Genomic DNA, 25,547 nt, shown 5'->3' with positions numbered 1-25,547 from the left:
GTGACAGGAAAGTGGAAATACTGTGCCCTGTCAAAGGCAAAACACTTGCAAGGTCTGGACGAACACGAGTTGCAGCTCTCACCACAGGATCCACTGTACACACCGTGGGACAGTTAAAGAAAAAGAATGGGAGACTGTGGTTGGTCCCAAATTGAGCAGTGCTTGCAAACCTTGATGCTATATCGCTGAAGTTTTTAAAAGCCACATTGTGGGAGAGATGCATGTGTTTGATAAGTTTTCAGATGCAAATAGCTTTTTAGTAAGAATATTAGAAATATTTTGGTATTTGTTCTCTATTTAGAAAGAGGCAAACTTCATCTGGGTAGCTGAAACGGAACGAACATGGTGGCTTTTCTTCTCAGTCCCACCATAAAAAGACTCCAGATCTTTATATCAGTGTCTGACTGTGCCTTTAAATACAAAGGCTTTACTCACACTCAACCCTGACATCAGAAAAGACCCATAGGTGACCCCCCAGCAGGTTGTCAAAGTCTCTAAATCATATGAGAAGAGACTGACCTTCTTTTCTCCCTCTGAGCAGCTGGTGGATTTGAACTACCTGCTTTTGAGTTGGCAGCACAACTCCTTATCCACTAAACCAGCAGAACTCCATAAAGGCTTTTCCTACTTATGCTTCTAAGTCTAAGCCACAGCCTCTCTCTCTATACTGTAATAACAGTGTTTTCTTGCTCTATATAATAATGTCAAATTATTTCTACACTGATGTGCAGAATGCTTCCTCTACTGAAGTATTATGATAATGTTGCAGAAAACATCCTACTGGTGAGCTGGCATCCAGAACAGCATGTAAGTACTACTTTTCCTTTCAGCGAGGCATATTTTTTTTAAATTTTTTTTATTGTTTGCTGTTTTTTTTTTAAGCCAGGCATTTTTGAGGTTCATGAGCCCTCTGTAGAAGGAACATCCTTCTAATATACTGAAATTTAAATGGGAATCCAATTAAATTCTAGTTTTTCATATTGCATATCTAGTTCATTTATCTAAATATCTCATGAAAGTGGTTAAAATCTAAGTCGTTATCATGAAAATGTTAAATTTCTTTTTCAGAGAGATTTCCCTTCTTTTTCTCCTATACATGTTGCCATTTTCTTTTCGTTTTTAAGACAGGGAAAGCCTTGTTTATCTTCCCAGCCACATCTCCCATTACCTCTGTACAGCCTCCCCATCCCACCTGCTACAGCATCCTCCATTCTGCTGCTCTCTGCACAACTGTTCAAGTTTAGGCATATCACTCCCCCACCACCCACCTGATTCCACTTCCCTAACTCCTCTGTTCTAGGGCAAGGAAATGGAAACACAGTAAAGAACAAGTTAACCATTTTTATCTTTTTAGACATTTCAGCTTCTTCAAGTCACTTTTGGTGGCCACCTGTCTTCTCTCTTTCCTAAAATCTTTTTAATCTGTGTCTCTGCCTGCTCATCCTTTTAAAGGAGTCATGTTTACTCCAAACTATGCTGCCTGGAGCTCTCATCATGCTCCTTTCCTCTGGGGCATCTAGAACATTCACCTGCGGTTCACGGCTTTCCTATCAGATTTTAGAGTAATTTTCAGTACTCTTCCCTTCCCCACCCCTGTGCCTTCTGGTCCCATACTAACCAAGAATTCAAGGGCAGGGTTAAAGTGACAAGCCTCTGAAATAGGCTTCTTTCTGCTCAGGATGTCAGATCAGTGACATGTGCTTTTATTTCTTTCCTCCAGGGATTCAATTAAATCATCTGTCAACTAAAAAGTCAGTAAGAGCAGAGAAAATAGGGAGTGGATTCCTCACATATTCCTAGGTCTCCTGCAAGCTGGTAGCTGGTCCACGAGAGCTGCCCTAGTACACTGAGCTGTCAGTCAGCTGCTGCACAGGAGCAAGCCTCAGTGGTGGGTGAGACCCAGACACACAGCAATGAGCAAATCCACACCAGTCAGCCAGGAAGTGAGCCAAGCCCCCACTCCTAAATATCATCTAACTGCAAAACAACATCACACAAACGACAAAAACTGCAGCACAAAAGAGACAAAGTGGGAGACAGAAACCAGGCAACCAATCCTGGAATGAACAGAAATGATTTGAGGAACAAAAGAGAACTAATGAAATTCTAATTAGTATTCTCAAAGAGACCTGAGAAGATACCGCAGCCATGAAATACAGATAAGATTGCATGGGAAGATAATGGTGAGAGAATAACATAAACCTTTGAAAAGAAAATAATATGATTATCTGAATAATATGAAACGTCAATGGAAGGGCTAAAAGAGAAAGTTAAAACAGAAATATGAGAAAAAGAGAGCAGCTCCATTATCTGACTGATGGGTGCTTCATAAAGAAAATAAATGTTTAAAACTGTTAAAAATAAAACAGAAACTGCTAACATTTGTCCTTGTTCCTTTTTTCTAATTCTCTTAGTGTTCCCTTTAATGTCTATTCGTAGCAGTGGACCTGCTGAGTTTCATAACATTAAAGTGGTAAGATTTTAAGAAATTCGCTAGAAATTCTCAAGACAGGTTTGTCTTTCAGTAGTATTTTATAATCATCAAAGCAAAACTTCTCTATCACAGCCCCTTTGGGCCACCACTGTTACCTTCACCACCACAGCCACTTTCACAACCACAGTAACTATCCCTGCCACACAGTCACTGTCACATCAACAGCCACAATCCCATTCCTGGCACAGTCCCTTTCATCACCAATCACCATCATCACAGCCACCAACACCTCAACAGCCACAATCCCATTCCTCGCATAGTCCCTTTCATCAGCAGTCACCATCCTCACCAGTCACCATCACCTCAACAGCCACGATGCCATGCCCAGAACAGGCCCTTACATCAACAGTCTCCATCCCACCACACAAGCATCATCATCATAATCACCGTCTCCGCTACAACCACCATCCCGACCACACAATCTCTATTACCACAGTCACCTTCACCACAACAGCCACCATCTCCATCTCTAGAACAGTCTCTTCCGTCATTAGGCACTATCCTTACCACACAATTTCCATCACCACAATCACCTCCAAACCAACAGCCACCATCTCCATCCACAGAAGTGTCCCTTCATCTACAGTCACTATCCCTACCACACAGTTGCCATCAGCACAGTCACCTTCACACGGTATCCACCATTCCCAGAACAGCCCCTTTCATCAGCAGTCACCATTTCCATGCCCAGAACTGCCCCTTTCATCAACAGTCACCATCTCCACCACAATCACTATCCCACTACACAATCTCTCTCACCAAAGTCACCTTTACCACAATAGCCACCATCCCTATCCCAAGAAAGGTCACTTTCATCAACAGTTACTGTCCCCATCACACAGGCACCTTACCTCAACAGCCACCATCCCAACCCCAAGAACAGCCTCTTTAATCAACAGCAACCATTCCCATCTCCAGAACAGTCTCTTTCATCAACAGTCAACAGCCCTCCCACACAGTTACTATCTTCACCATGATTACCATCTCCACCAAACAATCATCATTAAAGAGTTCGTTATCCTCAACAAAATAATCACCATTCCCAGAAGTCTCATTAACAGTCACCACTGTCACCATAATCACCATCTCTACCACACAATCAACATCACTACAGCCACAATCCTCACCATATCACTTTACCATCACAGTTACCAACCACCACTACCACTTTTACTACCACTGTTACCATCATTACCTCAGTCACCATCCCTATCACAATCCCTTTATCATCACTTAATCACCATTCTCCTGGCACCACCATTGCTTCCATTACATTCATCTTGATTCAGACATACATACATCAAGCACCATCATTTGTGAATCTGGCAGAGTGGGAGGGTGAGAGAACTGAATCCAAAGTTTTTTAATTGTTATCTAAGGAGCAGGAAATGTAACACAGAGGTGCAGGGCCATGAGCACCTCTCTGAAAGGGCCAGAGAAAGGATAGCATAGCCCCTCATTGGCCAAGAGCAGAAAGCAGATAAAGAGCTGTAGCCCAGCATCATGTTATCTCTAGAGCTACACCAACAGCAAAAGGTTTGTTTGTTTATTCATGGCTGACTCACAGACTCACAGCTGTGGTAATGAAAATGGAGTTTATTAAGGAAGTAAGTTGAGAGAGTAGGAGAGACAAAGAATATCACCCCAAACAAGTCCAGGTCTTAGCACAAGTTCTAAGGTATAATTCCTCAATTAGTCCATGACTTGGTTTCAGTTCAGCAGTCAAATCAAAATCATACAGCAAGGTTTGCCTCAGAGCAGTAGTCATAAGTCAGCTTCTCCTTAATTATCTGGTAAGAACAGTAACCTTTAACTGTGGCCAGCACAAATGCAAGAAGCCTCAGGCCACACATTGCCACAGTTTCACCACAGCAACACTACAGTCTATCTACAACCATCACCAGGGTCTTGCTGTCACCAGGATCTTACTCCAGTCTTCCTCAAGTCTGGCTGCCACAAGTCTTGCTACTTAGTATAAGAAGCACTCTTTTTCTTATCCTAGTCCCATAGCTGTTGATGATTGACAAGACCATGCTGATTTGCAAGACCATGTCTTCTGTAGTTAAGGTAGTTGGAGACCAGAGGGGGCTAACTGTAATTACTAAAAGAAAGCCAACTTTTAGGCTAACATCACAAGTGCTTAAAAAGTACTCAATCTTGGAAAAATTGGATAAATTATGTATACTGCATTGAAACAGGTGAGGCAGAGAACAGTTTAAAAGCGGTATATGATTGGGTATTATGGTTATGACAAGAATCCAGAATGAAGGTTGCATAGTGGAGTGTACTCGGGGTGGGGGGTGGGGGTGGGGAATTATATAACAAAGAAGGAATTTTTCTTTTACTTTTCAAAGGCAGAGGCCAGGGAGAAAAGGCAAGAATGAATGAATGCAAATCCAAAATCTCTGTAAACATTCATTACATAAAATAAAATTGTAAAAAAGAACTCAGTCTTATAAGGATAAATACTGCATAAGACCACTATTATAAAAATAGAAGGATAACTAGTAAAATGTGAATAATATTCTAAAAGAGAAGGGTGTGGTGAGGGTCCAGCAGGTAGAGAAGGGAGGAAATCACTTGGACAGCAGAGTGTGGTGAGTAGAGTGTGAAGGAATCAGGAAAGATCCAATGGGGATCCCTGAAAAGACAGGGTAATAGTAGGCATCCACCAATTGTGATTAATTTTATAAAACACAATGTATCTTGGTGATTGTTTGAAACACAGTGTGAATGTAGGAATGTGTGAAACACAATGTAAGTGAACGATACACCATGTATATGTATATAAATTTTGTATTCAAATCAATATAAAATAAAATTGTTTGAAACACAGTGTGAATGTAGGAATGTGTGAAACGCAATGTAAGTGAACGATACACCATGTATATGTATATAAATTTTGTATTCAAATCAATATAAAATAAAAAGAAAATGGAAAAAGTGCTAAGCAATCAAATAAGTTTACATAAGTTAACAAAAGATATGCTTAAGTGGTCAGATATACTTAGTGAAAGATTAAAAACAATCTCTTTTATGCTACTAAATTGTGTACCCATATACAAATGCTACATTGACAAAAGTTATGAGATACACATAAACACATGCACGTATAGAAAAATCCCTATTGATTTATTCATCAATATCTACTTGAAAGGCCACATGTGCTCTACTTTGGACATAAGGAGATAAACAGTTGCCATTTTCTTTCTGGAATGGTGCTAACCACAATAAACTCTTTTCCCTATTTGTTTCTGATCTTCCCTCGCTGAAAGCCATCAAAAGGGCCGACTACCCCAGTTCTGAAGAACAGCAGGTCAACAGTGTTGGAGAGCCACTGTGCTGCACAGCCGGTAGGTCATTCTGCAGAGCAGAATTTCCAGCACTATTAAAGGCACAGAGTTAAAATACTATGGGGGAACATTCTGACATAAACATTAGTCACACGCAATTTTATGATTAACATGATCAGCAATCTGAATACTTATCAGACCTGACAGAATACTATTTACACAGGCTTGAAGGAATAGTCCTGATTTTTAAATTGCTTATATTAAACTATGAAATATTCACCCATACTCACAATGGTGAATTTAAAGTGCTGTTTAAATTTCAGTATAGTTCAAGCCATATGAGATGCCACTATAGATCTACTAGAGTGTCTAAATAAAGCAAAACAAATGAAAACAAGAGGACTATGCCAAGTGCTGACTGAGGAAGGCACAACATGGAACACCTGGCACTGCTACCCTGCGTTGTGAAAATGCCAAATGGTGCAGACACCTTGGGAGCAACTGGGCTGTTTCTCATACAGGTAAAACCAACACATGATCTAGCAAAGCTCTTCTTAAGGATTTATCAGAGACAGGAAAAGAAGGAAGTGTCCAGACCAAAAACCTATGAGTGCATGTTCATAGCAAGTTTACTAATAACCATTTTAAACTGCAAATCACCCATATATCCTTTAATCGGTGATGAGGTGAGCAGCCTCTGGTGTGACTTGCAATGGACTACTCAGCATAAAAAGGGAAGAACTGTTGGCACCTACCATGTGGTGGACCTCTTTATGCTGTGTGAAAGAAGCAAGAATCGAAAGACTGTATAGTGTCTGATCATGGCATTCAGGAAAGGACAAACTAGAAATGGTAGAAAACAAATACATGGCTGCTGGGGGTAGGATTGTCTGATATCCTACTGATTGATCATAGGAGTGGTAGTTACACACCTAGTGATATGCTTTTGCCAACAGTCAGAGAACTGGACATTGTAAACAAAAGTGCATATTATTGCACATTCATTTAACCTGTAAACATCTAACAAAAAAGTCTGCTATGGAAATCTGAAGATAAATAAGAGTTTGGAATATGGATCTTCTTCCTGGGTGCATGAAAACACAAGAGTTAACCACCTCACTGTTTCTGAAGCAGGTTAACTTCACTACCAGCTACGATCTGACAAACACTACCTGATGCCATGGATATATGCTTTTATTCCCTTCTATGTGACATCTCTAACGGTAAACTGTGACTCACGTGCAGTGTAGGTAAGCTCAGGAATATCCAGACCAAGTCGCTTAAGGGGTTTCTGTTTTAGAAACCCAGTCTGTAACATTTACTTTATGAGCACACGTAGAAACTGCTGTCAGTGGTGGTATCCTAAAGCAACTGAAAGAAAAGGAGGGGGGGGGGGCGGCAGAAACATTTTCCCTAAACGTGAAGGTAACACTAAAATGTTCTGCTAGTCCTAAGGCCAACAAAGCTCTTTCTTTGTGTGTGTATGTTACAGAAGTAACTCCCCAAGCCCAAATAAACTGTTAAAAGGATGACTTATAGAAGTTATTGTGTCCTTCACTGACCTTTGAATGAAACTGATTTTTCTAATTTGTGAACCAGGCAGACTGACAAAAGATAGTAAATTCAGGAGGATTCATGGCCATCATACTCATATGCAAGCTGTAGTATTTTTTTTAAAAGTGACATTATCAAGGTGGAAAATATGACTCTTAAAGTACACAGAGTTTTAAGAATAACATTAAATTTTCTAAGGACAAGGGAGAGTCTGGGAATGTTTAGGAAACTCTAAGAATGACTCCCTCCTTGAAGAGGACATAACCCAGGTGGTTCTTTGCACGCTGTTGTTCAGGGGGCTGCCAGCAGGCCTTTCTCTTTGCACTTGGGCTGACATCTCCTTGTGGGTATTACGTCACGACCACCTTTACCTTCCACAACTTCCTTTAGAGCACAATCAACAGTGTAGAAAATTTTTATGTACTTGTGAGCCTATCTAATTCACAGGAACTCCTTGGTGCAAAGTTTATGTTTGATTGCTAACTTCAAAGTTGGGGGTCTGAGTCCACTTGGAGGTAGCTCAGAAGAAAGATCACGAGAAGAAATATCAGTCACAGGAAACACTATGGAGTGAAGTTCTATTAACACATGGAGTATGGCATGAAATAGGAGTTGATTAGGTGGGCGACTTTACAGAGGTAAAGAGAGGAGGCCTTTTGTGTGATGTGGTGTGGAGGCTTGTAGGCAGGGTGTGACATCACAGCCTTTGGGGAAGGTTTCCTGATGTTGGGGCGTATGGTCAACCCAGGGGCCTCACACAGCAGCTGTTGCAGTGATTTTCAGGATTCCCAGGTGCAGAGACAGGAACATAGACTGTAATGACATTTCCTGGCTACTTTGACCTCTATTTGTCTAACACACTCTGTGCATGTCACTCATTTAGGTTTCAAAGGCGAGACTCAAACTTGGCTTTAAAATGACAGGAGATACTTTAACAAATAATTTCTGTGTTTTGGTCATTTTTGTTCCTCTTAATTGTTTTTCCCTTCTGCTAATCATTAAACCATTTTTTAGAATTGGGTTTTGTGCTTTGAGAGCAGCTACAATTAATGTTGGGGCAAAACACCACCCCAAAAACCAACCCACAAAAATCCACCAAACAAACATCACCACAAAACCTAAAGTCAATCCAAACCCCTTACCCACTATAGAGTTTAATTTCATGTCATCCTGCCTATACTTTGTCTCATTAAAAGTAATAATTTTTCAAAATATATTACTTGGATTTGTGAAATCAGAGCAGCAGTCAAAGGAAAAAAAAATGAAAAGAGAAGAAAAGACTCATGTGTGATAATTTTTGGCATGTTATTGTTATTCTACCAGAAAATGCACCGACACTGGACCCTGCTTTGTGGTTACCTGCCGTTAAGGTGACCCCTAATTTGTCACCACCACATGCACAATGAACAAAATACTGCCCATTGCTATGCCCTCCCCATTCAGGTACAGATCAAAACTATGGCGATCCACAGATCGTCACTGCCTGAAGGAGATGCCAGGTCTTTCTTCCCATGAGATGACGTTCTGGAAGCTGCACTGAAGCTTGCTCATCATTGTAAGAAAAGGAGCACAAACTTCTTGCCATTTAATTGATTCCATTTCATGATGACCTTCTATGACAGAGTAGAGCTGCCTCACAGATCTTCCAAGGCTTTAAATCTTTAAAATAGCTGACTGTCACATCTGCAGAGTGGAACTGGTGGGCATGAACCACTGACCTCCCAATTAACACCATATGCTTGACCACTGGGGCTCCAGGGCCCCTGCTCAACATCACAGCCACATGCACTGCTCTGTTGATAGGTGCCCTGTCTGTACACACGGACACATACATGTACACAGACATATACATAATGCCCCCCCACACACACACACACATACACTCTTTCTCGGCGACTGCCCGAGCTTGGGTACCTGCTGCATGCCTTGCATGGTTTGCTGCAGAAACTGCAGCTGCTGGTCCTTGGTGAGGTTCTCTTCTGTTCGGAAAAGCTGCTCTTTTTCTTGTTTGAGCAGCTCCACTTCATTCCTGTAGGCATCCAGCTGCCAGCGGAGGCTGTCATTCTCCTCTTTAAGGGCATAGGCCTGGGCAGCCAAGGCTGAGGGACAGACAGAAAGGATCAAGTCAGTCACCTTCTGCCAACCAAGGGGGCTAGAATCAAGGATCTTCTGTGGGAAAAGGACCACCCGGGGGTGCAAAGGGTTCACACACCTGGTTGAGATTGTAAGGTTTGAGGTTTTAGCCCACCACCTTGGAGGAAAGCCCTGGAAGACAACCCACCTACTACAGCAAACCATCCACCAAAATCCTCAGAATGTGGTTTCTATTGACAAATGTGGGTAACCATGACTTGGAGTCAACCTTGATGGCAAATGGTGTGGGAAAACAGGCCTCACAACCCAAGTCTTTCCCTCCCCACCCCCATATTACGGTGTTTTCCACTACTACTCTTTACTGGTGATGCCTCAGTAAGAAAATGGAAGTCAGTGACTCTAGGGATCACTATTTTCAAGCTGGTATCCATCATTTCTTTGGGAATCTTGATCTCCTTCACTTGTGCTGGCTGATGAATCATTATCTCTTGAGGGCACAAAGATTGATTCCTTCCCAGTTCTTTCTTGCTCATGACCTTTCACCCAAGCCCTGACATCTTCCTGGAATCAATACACGCTGTAGGTGAAAAGGATACTCATGACCTGAGACAGTGGTTCTATCCACCCAACACACTCTTCCCGTCTACAAGGTCCCCGAGCTCCAATAATCAGGACTTCATAGGTGGAAGTGCTACAGCACCATCCCAGGGAACCATCGTGTACAACATTTCTCTCCACAGCTGGCACAAACTGCACACATCACTTTCTTTAACCTATTTCCTCCTGTTTCACCAAGAGATTAAAACCTTCCACCCCACAAGGCTGGGCAGTTGCTCGAATACTCTTTTCCATAACCGGATATGCTCTCTGCACATGTAGATCTTGATGTTTCTCTCTCAAGCTTATGGAGAGAAGCCAAGGCAGTTAATTTGGGGCCTTACACATTTCAAAAACTCAGAAGCAGCTGGAACTGAACAATCAAGGAGGAGGAAGGGCCTAAAACCAGAGGAGGAGGTGAGCCCACTCCCCTGACTCCCACCTTCCTTCTTCGTTTTCATCTCCAACAATAACAGCAGCTGCCGAGGACCATGAAGCAGATATTGTTCAAGCACTTTGAAGGAACATCCCCAATCTGCCCATCAAGAAAGTGTTACTGCCATCTCTGTCTTTACAGGTGGGGCACGTGACCATGCCCACAGAGGAAGCAGCACAAACCAAACCAAGAAACCCAACTTGTGGCTGCTGAGTGCATATGGACGCACAACGAACTTATGTGTTGAAACGATAACTGAGCCATAGAATTTGCGGTTGTCATCTACTTAGAGATAGATTTCCAGGTGTCTTTGGCTGGGTTCTACATGTCAGTAGTTTTTTACAAAGCATTTATGCCACCAGCTGGGCTCAGACCCAGCTCCAAGGTCTGTTCTCAATCACTCTCTTACTGAGCTGTTAGAATCAGACTGTCCAATACCAGGCTCCACCTTCTCCCTCTCCTCTCCGACCCATTTACCACACATTTTTCCACTCCCACGAGACAGTTCCTTCTGTACTTTAAAGACAAGATAAAAATAAAAGTTGTTATGATCAACATTTTCAAGATGTAGCTTCTGGAGCCCTGAGGGTGGAGAGCACAATCTGTATGGTTGTTAACCTGAAAAGCCACTGGTTCAAATCCACCAGTTGCTCCACAGGAGAAAGATAGGCAGTTTCCTCCTGAAAAGATTCACAGCCTTGGTATTTGAGGGAGGGTCCTTATAAGTCAGAAATGACTTGATGACAGAGGGTTTATAATTTCCAGAGTGTAAGGACTCACTGTGGTATGTGTCACATGGAAAGCTCACAGTACCCGCTGGTTTCTGCACCTCCAGTCCCATCATCCAGGAGCCCTAGGCAAGTGCCCTGGATATTCGCCCACTGATTATTACAGTAAGTGATGGCAGATTTTCCATGAGCTGTCCTGAGACTTCAGCGAACACTCTCCTCAAATATCAAACACCAAATTATGCTAATAATAGTTTTACAGTTGAGCGTTTTATGGTATTCTGCCTTGTTAAATGATAATCTATGTACAGTACACACTAAAATACTAATCAAACAGAACATGCAATTATCCAGCAAATTCCCTACCTCAAACCATCAGGGATCAATTAGTCAACAAGCGTTTACAGTACACTGACTCTGTGCCCAGGCCTGCCTGGGCATGTGGGATCACGGAGAGGAGAGAGACGATGGCTCTTCTTGAAGGAGCTTACAATCTAACTGTGAGGATAGAAGTGAAAGGAGAGTAGCCCAGTCAGAGGGACAGAGGATATCAACACACATCTAGATGCCTAGCCTATCTTCATCACTGAGTCGGATGAGTAAATAATCGAGTGACTTAATGTCAAGGTCTGTGACAAAGGAATGCATGCTAAAAGAGGCCAGAGAAAATACAGAAAGCCAAGCCTGCTGCCAGCAGGTAGATTCCAGCTCATTAGGACCCCATCGTGAGCCTCTAGGACAGGGATCTGCCCGGTTATGCTTGCAAAAGTGTGGTTCTTTACGGACACAAACTGCCACATTCTTTTTCTATGGAGCAGTTGGTGGACTCAAACGTGATTCTCTGTGATTCTGTGGTTAGAAGCTGAGAGCTTAGATCACTGTGCCACCCAAACTCCTGCAGAATTTAGACAAGAAAAAAAAAGCAGATTGGGATATTCAACTCTCTCAATGGCACTGAACCGGAAAGGGCTCACAGCTAGCCCGCCAGCAGGTTTTCAGAGGCCGTAAATCACACAGGAGGAGACTTTATCTTTGCCCCGTGCAGCAGCTGGTGGGTTCAAACCAACTGTTTTTGGGCTGCTGGGGCGGCTCCTTGCTCACGAGGTCACCAGAACTTCCTGGGAGATCCCAAATAGCTTCAATAGGTAAAGAGGTAAGAGCATCAACAAAAACTCAGGGGTGAGAATGGAAGAGGGAACATTTGGGGGTGGAAGGAAGAGAAGCCTAAAGTGGGGTGATACGAACACATGGAGGCTGTAGAGTTTGGTTCAATGGAGGGGCCAGTTGAAAATCACTGAACGTTCTTGGGCAATGGAAGGGCGTGATGAAATTGATGATTTAAGAAGATTAGTTTGGCAATGGCGCATGGAACAAACTGGAGGCAAAAGGGAATAAATAAAGGGACATTTTCTTTATGTGTGTGGAAAACTAAGTTACCAATTATCAGTTTTAGGAACTTCCTTGTAACAGCAGAAATGACTCTGGGTAGATGTGGGAGCTAGTGCTTTTAATCTTCAGGTCTTGGCTACATGGCAAGATACCACGTCCTCACGGCTCAGCTAACCATCTAACTCATAAGGAAACAGTTATGAGACATTATCTGAGAGCAGGAGAGTGTAACAGGGCAAAATGACGGAAAATGCAAATGATGGGAGAAGTGTTGGCACTACACGAGCACATTAGAACATTTAGTAGCATTCAAAGACACTTAAGTCATTTCCTTAGGAAGCTCCACTTGGCCCTTTTTCAATTCAGAGTGGCATTTTTATTATCATAACTGATAGCAGGTGTTTGTGAAGAAATCGATTAGTATGCAGAGATGGAAATTACATTTTCCAAATGAATTGCATAGTCTGCAAGATATGCTGGAATCTGTGTTGCAAAATGAACGCAGCTATAAAGCATGTGCTAGCGACATTATTTAAATAAATTATCCAAACATAAATACATGCAGGGACGCGCACCCTCGACTATGCTAGGACTCTCTTGCCCGCCTCTGGAGGTGTGCTGTCCACAGCTCTCATTCCTGGCGGGGCTCATTGACCACTGCAGCTGCTGGGCAGGGGACAGTGAGGTCTGCATTGCTGAAACAGGATCATGATCTTATATCTAGAACAGCAGCTGTCAGCTCCCCTCCCCAAAAGAAATAATCCCATTGCCAACCCCATCAACATTTTAATAATTGGGGCATATAACTGATTTACATTTCTGATTAAATTATTTCAAGCTTGATAGTTACCAAAATTTTTCTTTGGCTACTCAGGTGGCAGCAAAGCAGTTATCGTCTAAAAGGTGAGAAATCATATATTGACTCCACTTAATTTCAGGCCACTCGCTTGTAAACCTTCTTCCGCCTCAACCTCAACCCTGGGTCCATGCTTCTGACAAGGCTTCTGGGGTGAGGGAGGGCATTATACAGTAAAAGATTCCGCATCCTAATAACTGGTGGCTTCGCAGGGCAGCTCCTCCTGGCACAAATCCAGGAACTTAAAAGGTCAACTATCCATCTGCCCGCTTTCCCTTTAGCTCTTTCTGGGACATTGTAACAAAGAGTTTTGGAAAATGTGTGATGGCGTGTTAGTGATACAATTATACCCGAGAGACCAAACAACAAATCCACCACTCAAGTCAGTGTAACACCCTGTGTATATCAGGGTGTTATAAGAATGATTTCTCAGAGATTAAGGATGGTGGAACTTCATTTCACATAGTTGGGTCATGCCATCAGGTGGGGCCAATCCTTGGGAAAAGACACCACACTTGGAAAGCTGGAGAACACTCTCAACAAGATGGACTGACACAGTGACTGCAGTAGTCGACTCAGTGGCATCTAATAATAACAGCAGTGTGACAGTGTGCACCACTTTGTGAGAAGCCTTCATTAGTGCACTGTGCTCTGAGAAATGAGATATTTAAGTGCCACTTTATGTGGATTGTCAATCATACACACACACATACACATACATTGGCGTGTAAGGCCTAGTCCACAGTGTACGGCACTGTCCACCCAAAGATGGCCTCTCTCCAGCAGTACAAATCCACCAGCAGTCAGTGTGTGAGAGCACACCACACACACACACATAAATGAAATAACACTTAAAGCACGGGCTTTGTTGAACATAATTACATATTTCTTTGGCACTTTTAAAGATAGCTCTGAATCTAGCTGTGTCTCTGAATTATCTGAAATTCGCTTATCATTTGCCTATTGAGAAGCCATGTGCAGGAGCTGTGGTACACAGAGGAGGATCTTATGTGTTATGGGCTTATACTTGCTTGGCACCTTGGAAAAATTCTGATTATCCTGATTATCTGATTGGCTCAAATATGAAAAAAAATAGCAGTGACGAGATTTTTTTTTCTAAAACAGACTGAATTACATTTAAAAGTTAGCACTAGAATATGAAAGTGTTATGTTGTTGTTAGGTGCTGTCGAGTTGCCTGCAACTCATAGTGACCCTTAACGCTATGGTATCCTATAAAAGTTGGCCCAGGGATTAAGCTGCACTGTGGAAGACAGAGCTTAAGGGTTTTTGAGCCCTTCATGGTACCCTTTCCCAAACGCCACGCGGGCCGTTATCCTTTACATTAATTACAGTCAAAGTGACCTCTCACTTCATCTTCGGTATTACTTACTGTGTTTCCATGGGAACAGATAATGATGTGCTTAACTTCTTTAAGTAAATAATCTGGGGAAAGCCTGGAAATCTCTCTCTTACCAGCCTAAAGCAGCCTCAGAAAAAATAATTAGCACTATATGAAAAAATGTAAGTTATTTTGGGTTATGTCCCAGAAAGCTGACGGCATGTTAATATCTTTTTTTCAAGCTTAGGCAAGACGCAGCTAAATAACAAAATGCTTTAACATATTGTTTCTAACAATATCTGGATTTCTGGAGAACTGTGAGTCTGTGGGTCTTTGGGGAGCTCTGTGTTCAGCACTCTGTCTTCATGTTGCCAGATGTCCTCCTGGGACGCTGGGATGATGTGCAGGAGTATACAGGCAGTCTCCGCCCCCACTCAGCTAAAGTCTTTTTCAAAGATGCCTTCTGCTCCCACGCAGAGAGCTGTGTTGATAGGGTCAGGATGGAAGACAGTGGATGCTTCAGCAGCTCTGCATCCTCCATACCTGTGGCTTCCTGACCCCTGTGAGCAGTGGCTGCTCTTACCCAGCACGCGGAGACGACTCTCCAGTCTATATACTGCTGGCAGTCAGAATCTTCTTAGGCAAAATCTTTTTATTCGGTGGCAGAGGCATCAAGCTGTAAACCAACATACACACTTCTCTTTGCAGAGTGTGCACTGTTCCTGAGAGGTAGGTGGCTGTGATGAGACTGTGACTGTTGGTGTCGCATGCCAGTGAATCCATTCTCACTGAAGGCAATCCCATGTGACCAAAAAGAACTCCCATATAGTGTTCTCTCGGCTGTTTTCTGTATGGAAGGAGGTTCTAGTGCTCTGCCAACCCAAAGGACATGGTCTGAATCCACCAGCTACTCCAGGGAACAAAGATGGGGCTATCTCCTCCTATGTGATCTACTGCTTCTGAAAACCCATTGGAGGTCAGCCAGGAGCTGGCTGTGACTCAGTGACACATAACAATAGCAATCTTTTATGAAAGCCAACTCCCAGGTCTTTATCCTACAAAGGTATTGGATAGGTTTGAACTGCTCCCTTCAGTTAATAGTCAAGCACATAAGCATTGCATCACCATGCCTCCTCTGTCTCGTGACTGGTTAAAATCAATGAAGGTAAGATGAAGGATCTCTTGTGTGTGCCCTCTCTCTCTGTTATTGGACATGGGGATCCTGTACCACTAGACAGGAAAAACCCCCTTTCATTTTAGGTTGGACTATCAATTGCTTCAGATAAACTTATGGTACAGTCAAAATTCAACTCACGCTCAATGTCGTAGAATTGGAATCAACTCACAGCTGACACCTTCCAGCAGGTTTTCAGAGGCTGTACATTGCATGGGAGGAGACTGCCCACCTTTCTCCCAAGACACCACCTTTAGGTTAGCTCAATTCTTGTTCGACATTCCTTATTTGTTGTAGAGCTTTCTCATACTCAGAAAGCAACTGGAAACATCATGGCTTAGCTTGGGTGCCTCAGGGTGGTATCCTTGCGCTTGTGTCCTTTAGGATGTCATTTGCGGCATCTTTGCCCAATACTGTATGCCATCTTGATTTGTTGACTGCTGCTTCTGTGAGTATTGACTGTAGATTAAGTAATATGAAATCTTTGACGACTTCAATCTTTTCTCCACTTAGCATGCTGTTATTGAATGATATTCATTTTGGGGGGGGGGGCTCTGGTGGCTCTGTAGGTCAGGAATTGTGCTATTAACCTAAAAGCAGAGGGTCTGGATCCATTGTTGGCTCTGGGGGAGAAAGGTAGCAATCTCCTCACGTGTGATTTACAGCCTCTGAAAACCCTGAGTATCTGACTAGACAGTAATAAATAAAGCGTGAGAGTGAGTGTAAGAGTGAGTGATTTGGGAACCTTACAAAGTGCTAGGAGAGGCCTAGAGGTGGCACAAATAGTTAAGTATTAGACAACCACGAACAAGGACTAGCAGTTTAAACTTGTTCATCTAGAGGTACCTTGGAAGAAAGGCCAATCAGAGTCATGAAAACACCATGAAGCAGTTCTACTCTCTACGTGTAAGAGTCTCTATGAGCCAGAATCAACCTGACAGCAACTTATTTAGCTTTGGCTTACTATGTGTCAGGTACTGCGCTAAGCACATCACATGTATATATTTAATCTCTTTTAACACTCAGGAAAAAGATGAGTTTCAGAGAGGCTGCTGCTGCGCAGCTGCTCCGCCTGAAGTGTGACTCTGTATGGTGCCGTCAGGGTGGCCTTTGGTTTGGTAAGAGCTGCAGCTCCAGAGAGCGTGCAACTGGGGGCCAAACTGCAGAGGCTGGTGTGCTGCTGGCAGAGATAAAGCATTCCATTTCTGGCTCTGGGCAGAGAGAGGCTTTGTTAGCAAAGCAGCAAGGTGGGCCCTCTATCAAACTCTCCAGCAGCAGTGCATATCACTGGGGGAGAAACTAAGGAATGATGCATTTGGGAATTACACTCTCTCTCTGCAAGGGTTCCTGGGTGAGTCTGTGACTCTCTGAGAACTGCTTGGGGCTCCTTTATGCCCTGTGCCTTGTTCCTCTGCAGGATCCCCCACTAATTGCTGCACCCAGGATAGTGTATGCTGATCAGGAAAGACTCATGCTGATGTCTGGGTCTCCCCTGGGACCCTGCTTAGAGCTGCCCTCCCCACTCATATGAACTCACTGACGCTTTTACACATGTCCTGTACCTTTAGCCAAAATCAACATGGCAAAAGTGCTTTCTCCGCTATCTCTCCAGTCCCCAGTTCTTCTCTGAAGATGCCCACCCTTCTAAGATCAAATGACCACGTGCAGCCACAGCACCTCTAATCAGCCTGGAAACAAAGAGGGGGGAAATTCCAAACCACTTCTGCACTGTCTGACAGCCCATCTCCCAGGAGTCAGCCTCTCCCAGCACCAACAAACTACCATCGATCTGTTTTTCAGTAACACCTGTATCACCACTGAAGCTGCAATCTTCCTCAAATTGCTCACGGAAATTCCTTCTGCTGCATTTTCGCAGGATTATTATTATTATTACAACTTCACATTGACACACATTTTATATTTGCAGTGTGTATTATAGCCTGCGCGTTAGCTATTATTAGCGAGAGATAAACAGAAGCACAAGCGGATTCTATTTCCATCCTTGTGTGAGGCCAGTGGAATAAGGGTAATTTGGAGAGCGCAGGTAAGCTGGATCCTGTTATTATAATGGCTTAAATGGGAGCCTGGAGGCACAGGCAGTGGTGGGTACTCCAGGGGAAGGTCCCCTGCTCTTCCTAACAGAGTAGTCCACAACAAGACCAGGGCTTGGAGATGCCGCCAGGCTCCCCACCAACCGGTATGCACATGATGCCTTATTACTTTTCCCTTTGCATTCTCAACATTTAGTCCACCCCAATGACCCCCATTTTTCTCTGGGAACAAGCAGAGGGTAGTGGCAGGCTTGCTTTTTCCAAGAGCTAACAGAGCCTGTCATTTTAAGGGTTATTGAAGGGTGCTTAAGTAAGGTCAGAGGTCAGCTCCTGACCCCTCTCTGCTCTCTCTTCACCAGGGGTTGGTGGTAGGCGTGATTCATCAGCTGGCCTTGTCTGGTACTGACTGGCAGGAACCTCGGGGCAGGTGCTCGTCTCTGCCCACGCTGCCCTCCCCTCTTCACCACCCACAAGAATTGCTTTTCGAGTGGAGTCAGGAGGCAACCCCGAGTCTTGCAATCACTTGTGCGCCCTCCCCAGTTAGACCGGAGGCAGGAAGAGCACAGGTAAGTGGGCCGGAGGAAGTTGGTTAGATTGCTGCAGGTGAAGGTGGGTGGAGGCAGGGTCAGGCAGCTCTGGAATGACTGCCTGGAGACAGGGTCTCCCTTCTCCGGGACAAGGTGTGGGCTGATGTGAGCCCTGAAGGCAGGCTCGCATTTTGCTACGCGGAGGGCAGCAGGTATAGGACTACACAAGGAAAGCTTTAAGTAGGAACAGTTTGCAGAGGGAGAAGAAACTCAGGCTGACAGGACAAGCCTGTGGGCGGGACAGGGGAGGGCACAGAGGGCGGGCCCAAAGGGCAGCATCTTTCCCTGGTTTCTGCCTCATCTTCAATCTCATTTTCAAGATACAAGACTACCTTTTTTCCCTGTCCTCTCACGGCTTTAAAGGCAGTTGTGGTGGCCTAGTGGTTAAGGAGTTTGCTTCCAATCCAAAGGCAGGCAGGCAGACTCCACCACGTGCTCCAAGGAGGAAAGGTGAGTTATCTCCTCACAGGTAATTTACAGTCTTGGAAAACTTGCTGGATGATCAGCTAGGATTCGGTTCAAACTTGACAGCACTGAGCTGAATTTTTGATAGCTTTAAAGATAGCTTTTTAGGTCAGTCTGAACTAGATATCTGAATTAGACAAAGATGGATCATACAACGGAACTGCTTTTCTGGATTACTCACCTCACCCTGCATTGTGGTGTCCACCCTCACAGATCCAGCCCCTCCTTGCAGTACAAGAACCCCTGGTGGGTTTTGCTTAGGATGACTTCACCCTACCAAACCTGGTCCCCAGACCAAATAACCCTTTATATCGCCTCAGCTTTGTATTTAAAGTCGGTTGTTGTTATATTTTGGAAGAACATTCTTCTAAGTGGTACACAGCCCTCTTCTGTCATTATGCTGTACTGAGGTAACCTGGGGTTGTTGTGATGCTGAACCTTGTACCATTGGGGTGTCAAATGCCATAACAGTTATCCATGGTAGACAGTGTTTCGTGGAGCTCCAAGTTTAAGACACGTTTGGAAGCAGGAATGGAATCCACTTCCTCAACAACATGTGTTTGGAAACTCTATGAACTGTGATAAATGTCAATAGTTATAGAAAGGTTTCAGGCCTTTTGTTCATAGGGTCGCTATGAGTCGTGCTCAACTCGAAGGCAATCAATAACATCACCACCTCAGCTATCTGCAATACAAGAACAATCGTGCCTTTCACCTCTCAACTTGAAAGCTTCCTTCTTTTCACCAATCATCACTGTCTAATTTTCTCCAAGAAATCTTCCTCTCAAGAAGTGATGTTTTCCCTTTTCTACTATCTTGCTTGGAAGCAGGAGTGGCATTCACTTCCGTAATACCTTGCCTCCAGAAACCCTATGAACCTGGAGAAAGGTTGAAAGTCACACAAGTGTTGAGGACTTTCATTCATAGGGTCACTATGAGTCACCTACGACTCGACAACACTTAACAACAACAACAACAGCAATAAGAACAACACTATCTCACTTAACTACAACTAGTACCACTACAACAACACATACACCAACTGAACAGAGAATTTGTACAACAAAAAGCAAGTCTACACTATGGAATAAGAAAAGACCAAACAAAGTGGAAATGTAATCTCAATCTCCAGACAAGCTTGTAATTACCATCACCAAATAAATGGCTTTCTCACTCAACTATCCAGGAGGCAGTTTCTGAGTTCCTGAGGCTGTAAATCATAACAGGAGGCCACTGACTATCTTTCTCCCAAAGAACCACTAACACAAATGCTTCCTTCAGTGTTTCACATTAATTCTTTTGTTCAGTCATAGCTGGAAAAATGAAGTCAGAATGAATGCTAACTGGAATGAGAACAGTGACGGGCTAATGGTCTACTAGAAACTCAGTCTCCCTCTCAGAAATCAAAGGGGTTCACTGCACAGCAACCAAATTCCTGACTGGCAATGTGAAACAACGGTGTCCCACTTAAAGATGGTGGCCCAGCACACTAGTGCGAACATCTGCCCCCTCCATAGTCCTATTAATAATGCAATCTCACACAATAGGTTCCTAACAAGAGCCTGTATTTCTTCCATGGCTCCTTTTCTAGGTCCTTGACCAGTAATTTCCCCCCATTCCAGGGAGCATTCTGCTTCACCCAAAATTTTAAAATTCAGGTCTCTTCAGACTCCATTTTGTCGATTATGACTGAACCAGTTCAAACTGGCTCAAAGCCCTAACTTGAACAAGCAGGCCCTTCAGCACCACATGCATCATGCTGGATGCCTCAACCTGCTTTCATGTTACCAGCAAAAGGCAGGCTTGCTTTCCTTGGGAATGCTCCCCAGCGTCCTGACCACCAGAGCTGACAGTGATTGGTGACCACTACTCTGTGTCTGGGATTCAGAGAAACAGAATGTCCAGTCTGAATCAAGAAATTGAATGGATATATGAAGAACTCCTGGTACCCTCAGGCCAGAGGTTTTGAGGCAGCCTGCTTAGCACTAGCTTCATGTTTGAATGAGAGTTCTTCGATCCAACCGAGGCCCTCTGAACTTGAGTATCTGTAACAGGCATGGAGAAAGTGCATCTTAACAACTCTGGTATTCCGTCTAACACAGGTAGAAGTTGTAGAACTTGCTTTCGCCATTAGGGAATTAGACCTCTGTTTCCTAAAGCTTTTATCACAACTTTTTTTCAGTCTTACATTTTTCATTCTCTTCTTGACACTTGCTTTCTTGCATCCAGTTCCCAAAGCTCCTCTATTTATAAAATAACCTTCTCCTCTCCTGCTTTTACCATCCAACGTGGCCTTGTAGGCTTCCCTGTTTCCTGCCACATTTCATTCAACTCTCCCAGGTCCTTTCTGGATGCCCCTCCTGTGATGGTGACCAAATACTTTCATAGACACTCTAGTCAGTGTCTCCAAAACACGTCCTGTGTTGCTTTTCTTTCCTGCCTTATTTCTGGAGAGGGGTCCTGGGAAGTGGGTTTGTGACTTGTACCGAGGAGAGGCCAGGCTGCACCTCAGTGCTCTGTAGAATGAATCCCCTTGGACCACAGGCCCGTGTCCCAGCCTCTTTGTGAAGAAGGGAGGCCCACTCTTTGTTGAGACTCTCCCGACCAGCCTTATCCCCTGAGGCCACTGGCTGGCAAATTCTCAAATATTTCTTCTTTCTCTTGCTACTAAAATAAGAAAATCATCCCCAGGTATTCTCCTAGAGAAAGAGAAAAGTGGGAACTTTACCCCTTGTTTGTAACACATCTTTCTGTTTAAGTCTCTCCCTACCACCTCAATTAAACAAAAAACCTGCTCCAACTACACCTGGCACAGACTCCATGAGGAAATGCTTATCCTGCCCTCCACGCTAGATTTGCACCATGCTCTCCTTTCTTCTCTGGTCTTTTATTATGGCCCATCTCAGTGACTTGCCTCCAGCACACATTTCACTCTATTTTCATTTCTGATGTTTTTTCTAGTTTATCATCTTACCTCAGCCTGACATACCCCTCCAACTTTTCAATGATTATTGAGTCATGAATTCTCACCTAATATTCTAGCAGTTTTCAATCCCTTGTGGATCAGAATTACGTAGAGAGAGTGTAACAGATGCTGGGCAATAACCCGTAAGCGGCTAAAGTCTGGACAAAGCTCACTCACTTATGCCCTCTGCCACTCCTCACCATATTTGACTACCCACATTCCCACAGTACCTGATTACTTGCAAAAGGCCAGAGAATCCCTTTATTGATGTTTCCTCCAATCACAACTACTGTCTTAGAATGAGTGTATGTTAATAAGCCGAGGCTTAGAAAACTGACAGCTAAATGGCAACAAGACCAAGATACCTCACCACCTCACCTCATATCTGACTTCACCTGGTTCAGTTTTTTTTTTCACTCTTTTCAGTGACACTAAACTTTCTCATCCAGGGACACTAATACTCATTTTGGAAGCGCATGCATGTCCTCAGAGACTTCCTAACAATTTGACCACGTCACTGAATTTCTCTTGAAAAAGCGATGAGGCAGACCTCAGACAGGCCTAAAAAGAGAAGGAAAGCCAGAGGAGGCCACCACAAAAATTATGTCTAGCACTCTTAATTTTTCATCCACTCTGATGACTCCAGCACATTCTTTAACTGGACACATCTTCACATTTCTTCCTTCCATCCTCAGAGCCAGAGTGCCACAAAATTTTGCTTGGGAGAACTCGGCATCTGTCTTCCCTGAGTCTTTGGGCTGGGAAAAGTGCTTGCATCTTAAAAACTGTCTGAGTGGCTAAATTCCCTGGGACACACAAGAGTTGTTCAAATACTCAATCCCTCCATATTGAGTGTAATCTTTCTCATATCTCAAAAAAAGCAGTTATTTGGTCCCTCATTAAAATGATTTGTTTTGGGTTTCTGATGAGTGTAATTTTTAAGGTAGCAATGTTTTATTCTCACCAGTGACTGCTTTAAAAGCCTGTGAAGAGCTCAAGCACCAGTTAAGCACTATTAATCAAATGCTAAATTCTTTTAAGCAGAGCCACCTCTTTTCCTAATTGAGAAATAGTGCTGTTTGGGCAAGTTTATGAGGTGACCTTGGTTGAATTAAAAGGGTTAGGAATGAAGAGACTTCACATATTTAATGATTTTAAGAAATGGCCCCACACCTATTAAGCGAGAACGAGCGTGAAATATTTTGGTTTTGAAAGGCAGAAGAACCCCTCCAAGGGAGCAGCTCTCCCTTCACTGATTTTTCACTGAGTATGAGAAAGACAGCACTGTGGAAAGGTCTACAGGAAGTGCCCTGTTAACAGGGAGCTGATTACCCATGATAATCCTCCTTAGGCGCCTAAACATTATACTGTGGTACAAAAGCCCACTTTAAATTGTAATTTATGAAGACACTTGGTTCACCACTAATCAGCGTCTTCTACATCTTCAACTTCCTTGGGATCAACATTAGAGGAAGAACTGGCCAGACCACAAAGCCTGTGGTGAGGTATAGCAAGACCGAGCCCTGGAAACAAAGCTAGAGCAAAAGGTTCTGCTTGCTGGACAACTGAAGAGCTAACTTGTGACAGCTATGCAACAAAGCTTGCTGGATGGTTGAAGAAACTAGAGGCTGCTTGCATTTGTGTTGTTGGCTGACCTGAACTTTCACTTGTTGACTGAGAAGGTATCTGAACTAATTGAAGAATTATGTCTTGTTGTTCACTTGGTACTGGTATGCACTAGAACATGGAACTTTCACTGTATGATATCCTTTGCCTCCCTCATCCCCAGCCTATTTCCCTAATAGACCCCACAACTGTGAGTCAAGTCAAGTCTGTGAGTCAATTTGCAATGAATATTGTTTGGACCTGGTGATTAGTAGAAGTAGGTACAAGAGTGTGAGGGGTCTATGTCTGATCTAGTAGGTTCGATACTGTGGATGTCACTGATGGGGCAGTTCACAGCTGTCCCCACACTGCTATGGCTCCTTTTGCACTGCCTTAACATGGAATGTGTAGTCTCTGGTACAAAAAGAATAAAAGCCAGAATCCAAAAGAGGAGGAGGACTGGACACTTGTGGTGATGTGAAGGCTACTGGGTGTTCTGAGATGAGGAGTGAAGGCTACATAATCTGTACCCCACATTTCTACTCCTATGAATCTCAGACACTGGTGGTATAGTGGTAGAATTCTTGCCTTCTATGAAGGAGACGAGTTCAATTCCCAGCCAACGTACGACAAGCACAACCTCCACTAGTCATCAGATGGAGATACGTATGCTTCTGTGATGGTGAACAACTTCTACAGTAAGACAGACTAAGAAGGAAGGACTGCAGACTTAACTTTCAACAAAATAAGCTAATGAAAACCTGTTGGAGCACAAAACTCTAACATCTTTGTGCATAGAATTGACATGAGTCAGGGGCTAAACTGATGGCAGTCAATAACCACCACTACCACCACCACTTCAGAGTGTCTTATCAAAAGGGATCTCACAGAACAAGGAGTAAGAGGAGCATAAGAGAAAAAAAAGGGACTATGAGCCCAGACAACTCAGCCTAATCCTTACTCAGCCACCTACCAATAACTAGGGCAAGGTACTAGGCCTTTAAGAGATAATAGTGTCTTTATGTGACAAACATGGTCAGTACTGGGGAGAATAACAAGATTACATATTATTTTTATCTATAAAAAAATAGGGAGCTCTGGTGGCTTAGTGGTAAGGAATCACATTGCCAGTACAAAGATACGTCATTCAGGTCCACTAGCTGAGCCATGGGAGAAAGACAGCAATAACTCTTGTATGATTTACTGCCTCTGAATACCTGCGGAAGGACAGCTATGGGTTGATTTTTGACTTGAAGGACCACAATAACAGAACCCAATGCAAAAAGAAAATTTAAGATAAATCCCCCAGGAGATTAAAAATGAACCATTCACAATTTTAATTTTCTGTTCCTTCATTTAACAAATTCTTGTCTACCTGCTGTGTGCAATGCAATGGCATTGTAGGGATCTGCAAGGAGGAAAGACCCTGAGGTTAGTCTCTAAGGAACACGTGGGATCTTCAATCTCAGCAAGTTTTAACTTTTATTTGCTTTAAATTAAAAAACAAATAACAAATTGAACAAAATTACCTTCTCCAGGGTGAGGTTACAGGTCAGATTAATAGATGTACACAATTTGTTCTCACCAACACTCAGTGGTCCCATGGTGGTTAACATGAGAGGCTGTGGTTGACTGCTGCCGTCAAGTTTCTCCAACTCATGGTGACCTTACATACAAGCTCTGCCTCCTTTTTGCCAGCTGAGTGATCACTGTTGTCATGTTTGAGTTCACTGTGGTGGCTATTGTGTCGATCCATATTATTGAGGGTTCCTCTCACTTTCCCTGACTCTGCTTCACCCAGTATGATGTTCCCTTTCTAGCAATAGGCCTTTCCTGAAGATAATTTCAAAGTAAGCAAGATGAAATCCTTGCTTCTAAGGAGCATGATGGTTGTAATTCACCTGAGGTAAAATTGTTCT

At 43.4% G+C, this 25,547-nt stretch overlaps 1 protein-coding gene across 1 annotated transcript in view; it reads right to left on the bottom strand.

Annotated features, from left to right (window-relative positions):
• The window catches only part of ENOX1 (ecto-NOX disulfide-thiol exchanger 1), a 260,495-nt gene that overhangs the window by 110,551 nt on the left and 124,397 nt on the right, over window positions 1-25,547 (bottom strand). Inside the window, exon 9 of the mRNA XM_006884564.1 lies at window positions 9,256-9,440. Within this exon, the coding sequence (XP_006884626.1) occupies window positions 9,256-9,440 (185 nt within the window). The remainder of the gene's footprint in view (window positions 1-9,255; window positions 9,441-25,547) is intronic.

The sequence above is a fragment of the Elephantulus edwardii genome, unplaced genomic scaffold (genome assembly GCF_000299155.1).
Source record: "Elephantulus edwardii isolate Elephantulus edwardi_28Jun2011 unplaced genomic scaffold, EleEdw1.0 scaffold00036, whole genome shotgun sequence".
In the NCBI taxonomy this organism is placed as follows: Eukaryota; Metazoa; Chordata; class Mammalia; order Macroscelidea; family Macroscelididae; genus Elephantulus; species Elephantulus edwardii.
This window is presented reverse-complemented; position numbering and strand designations above follow the sequence as displayed.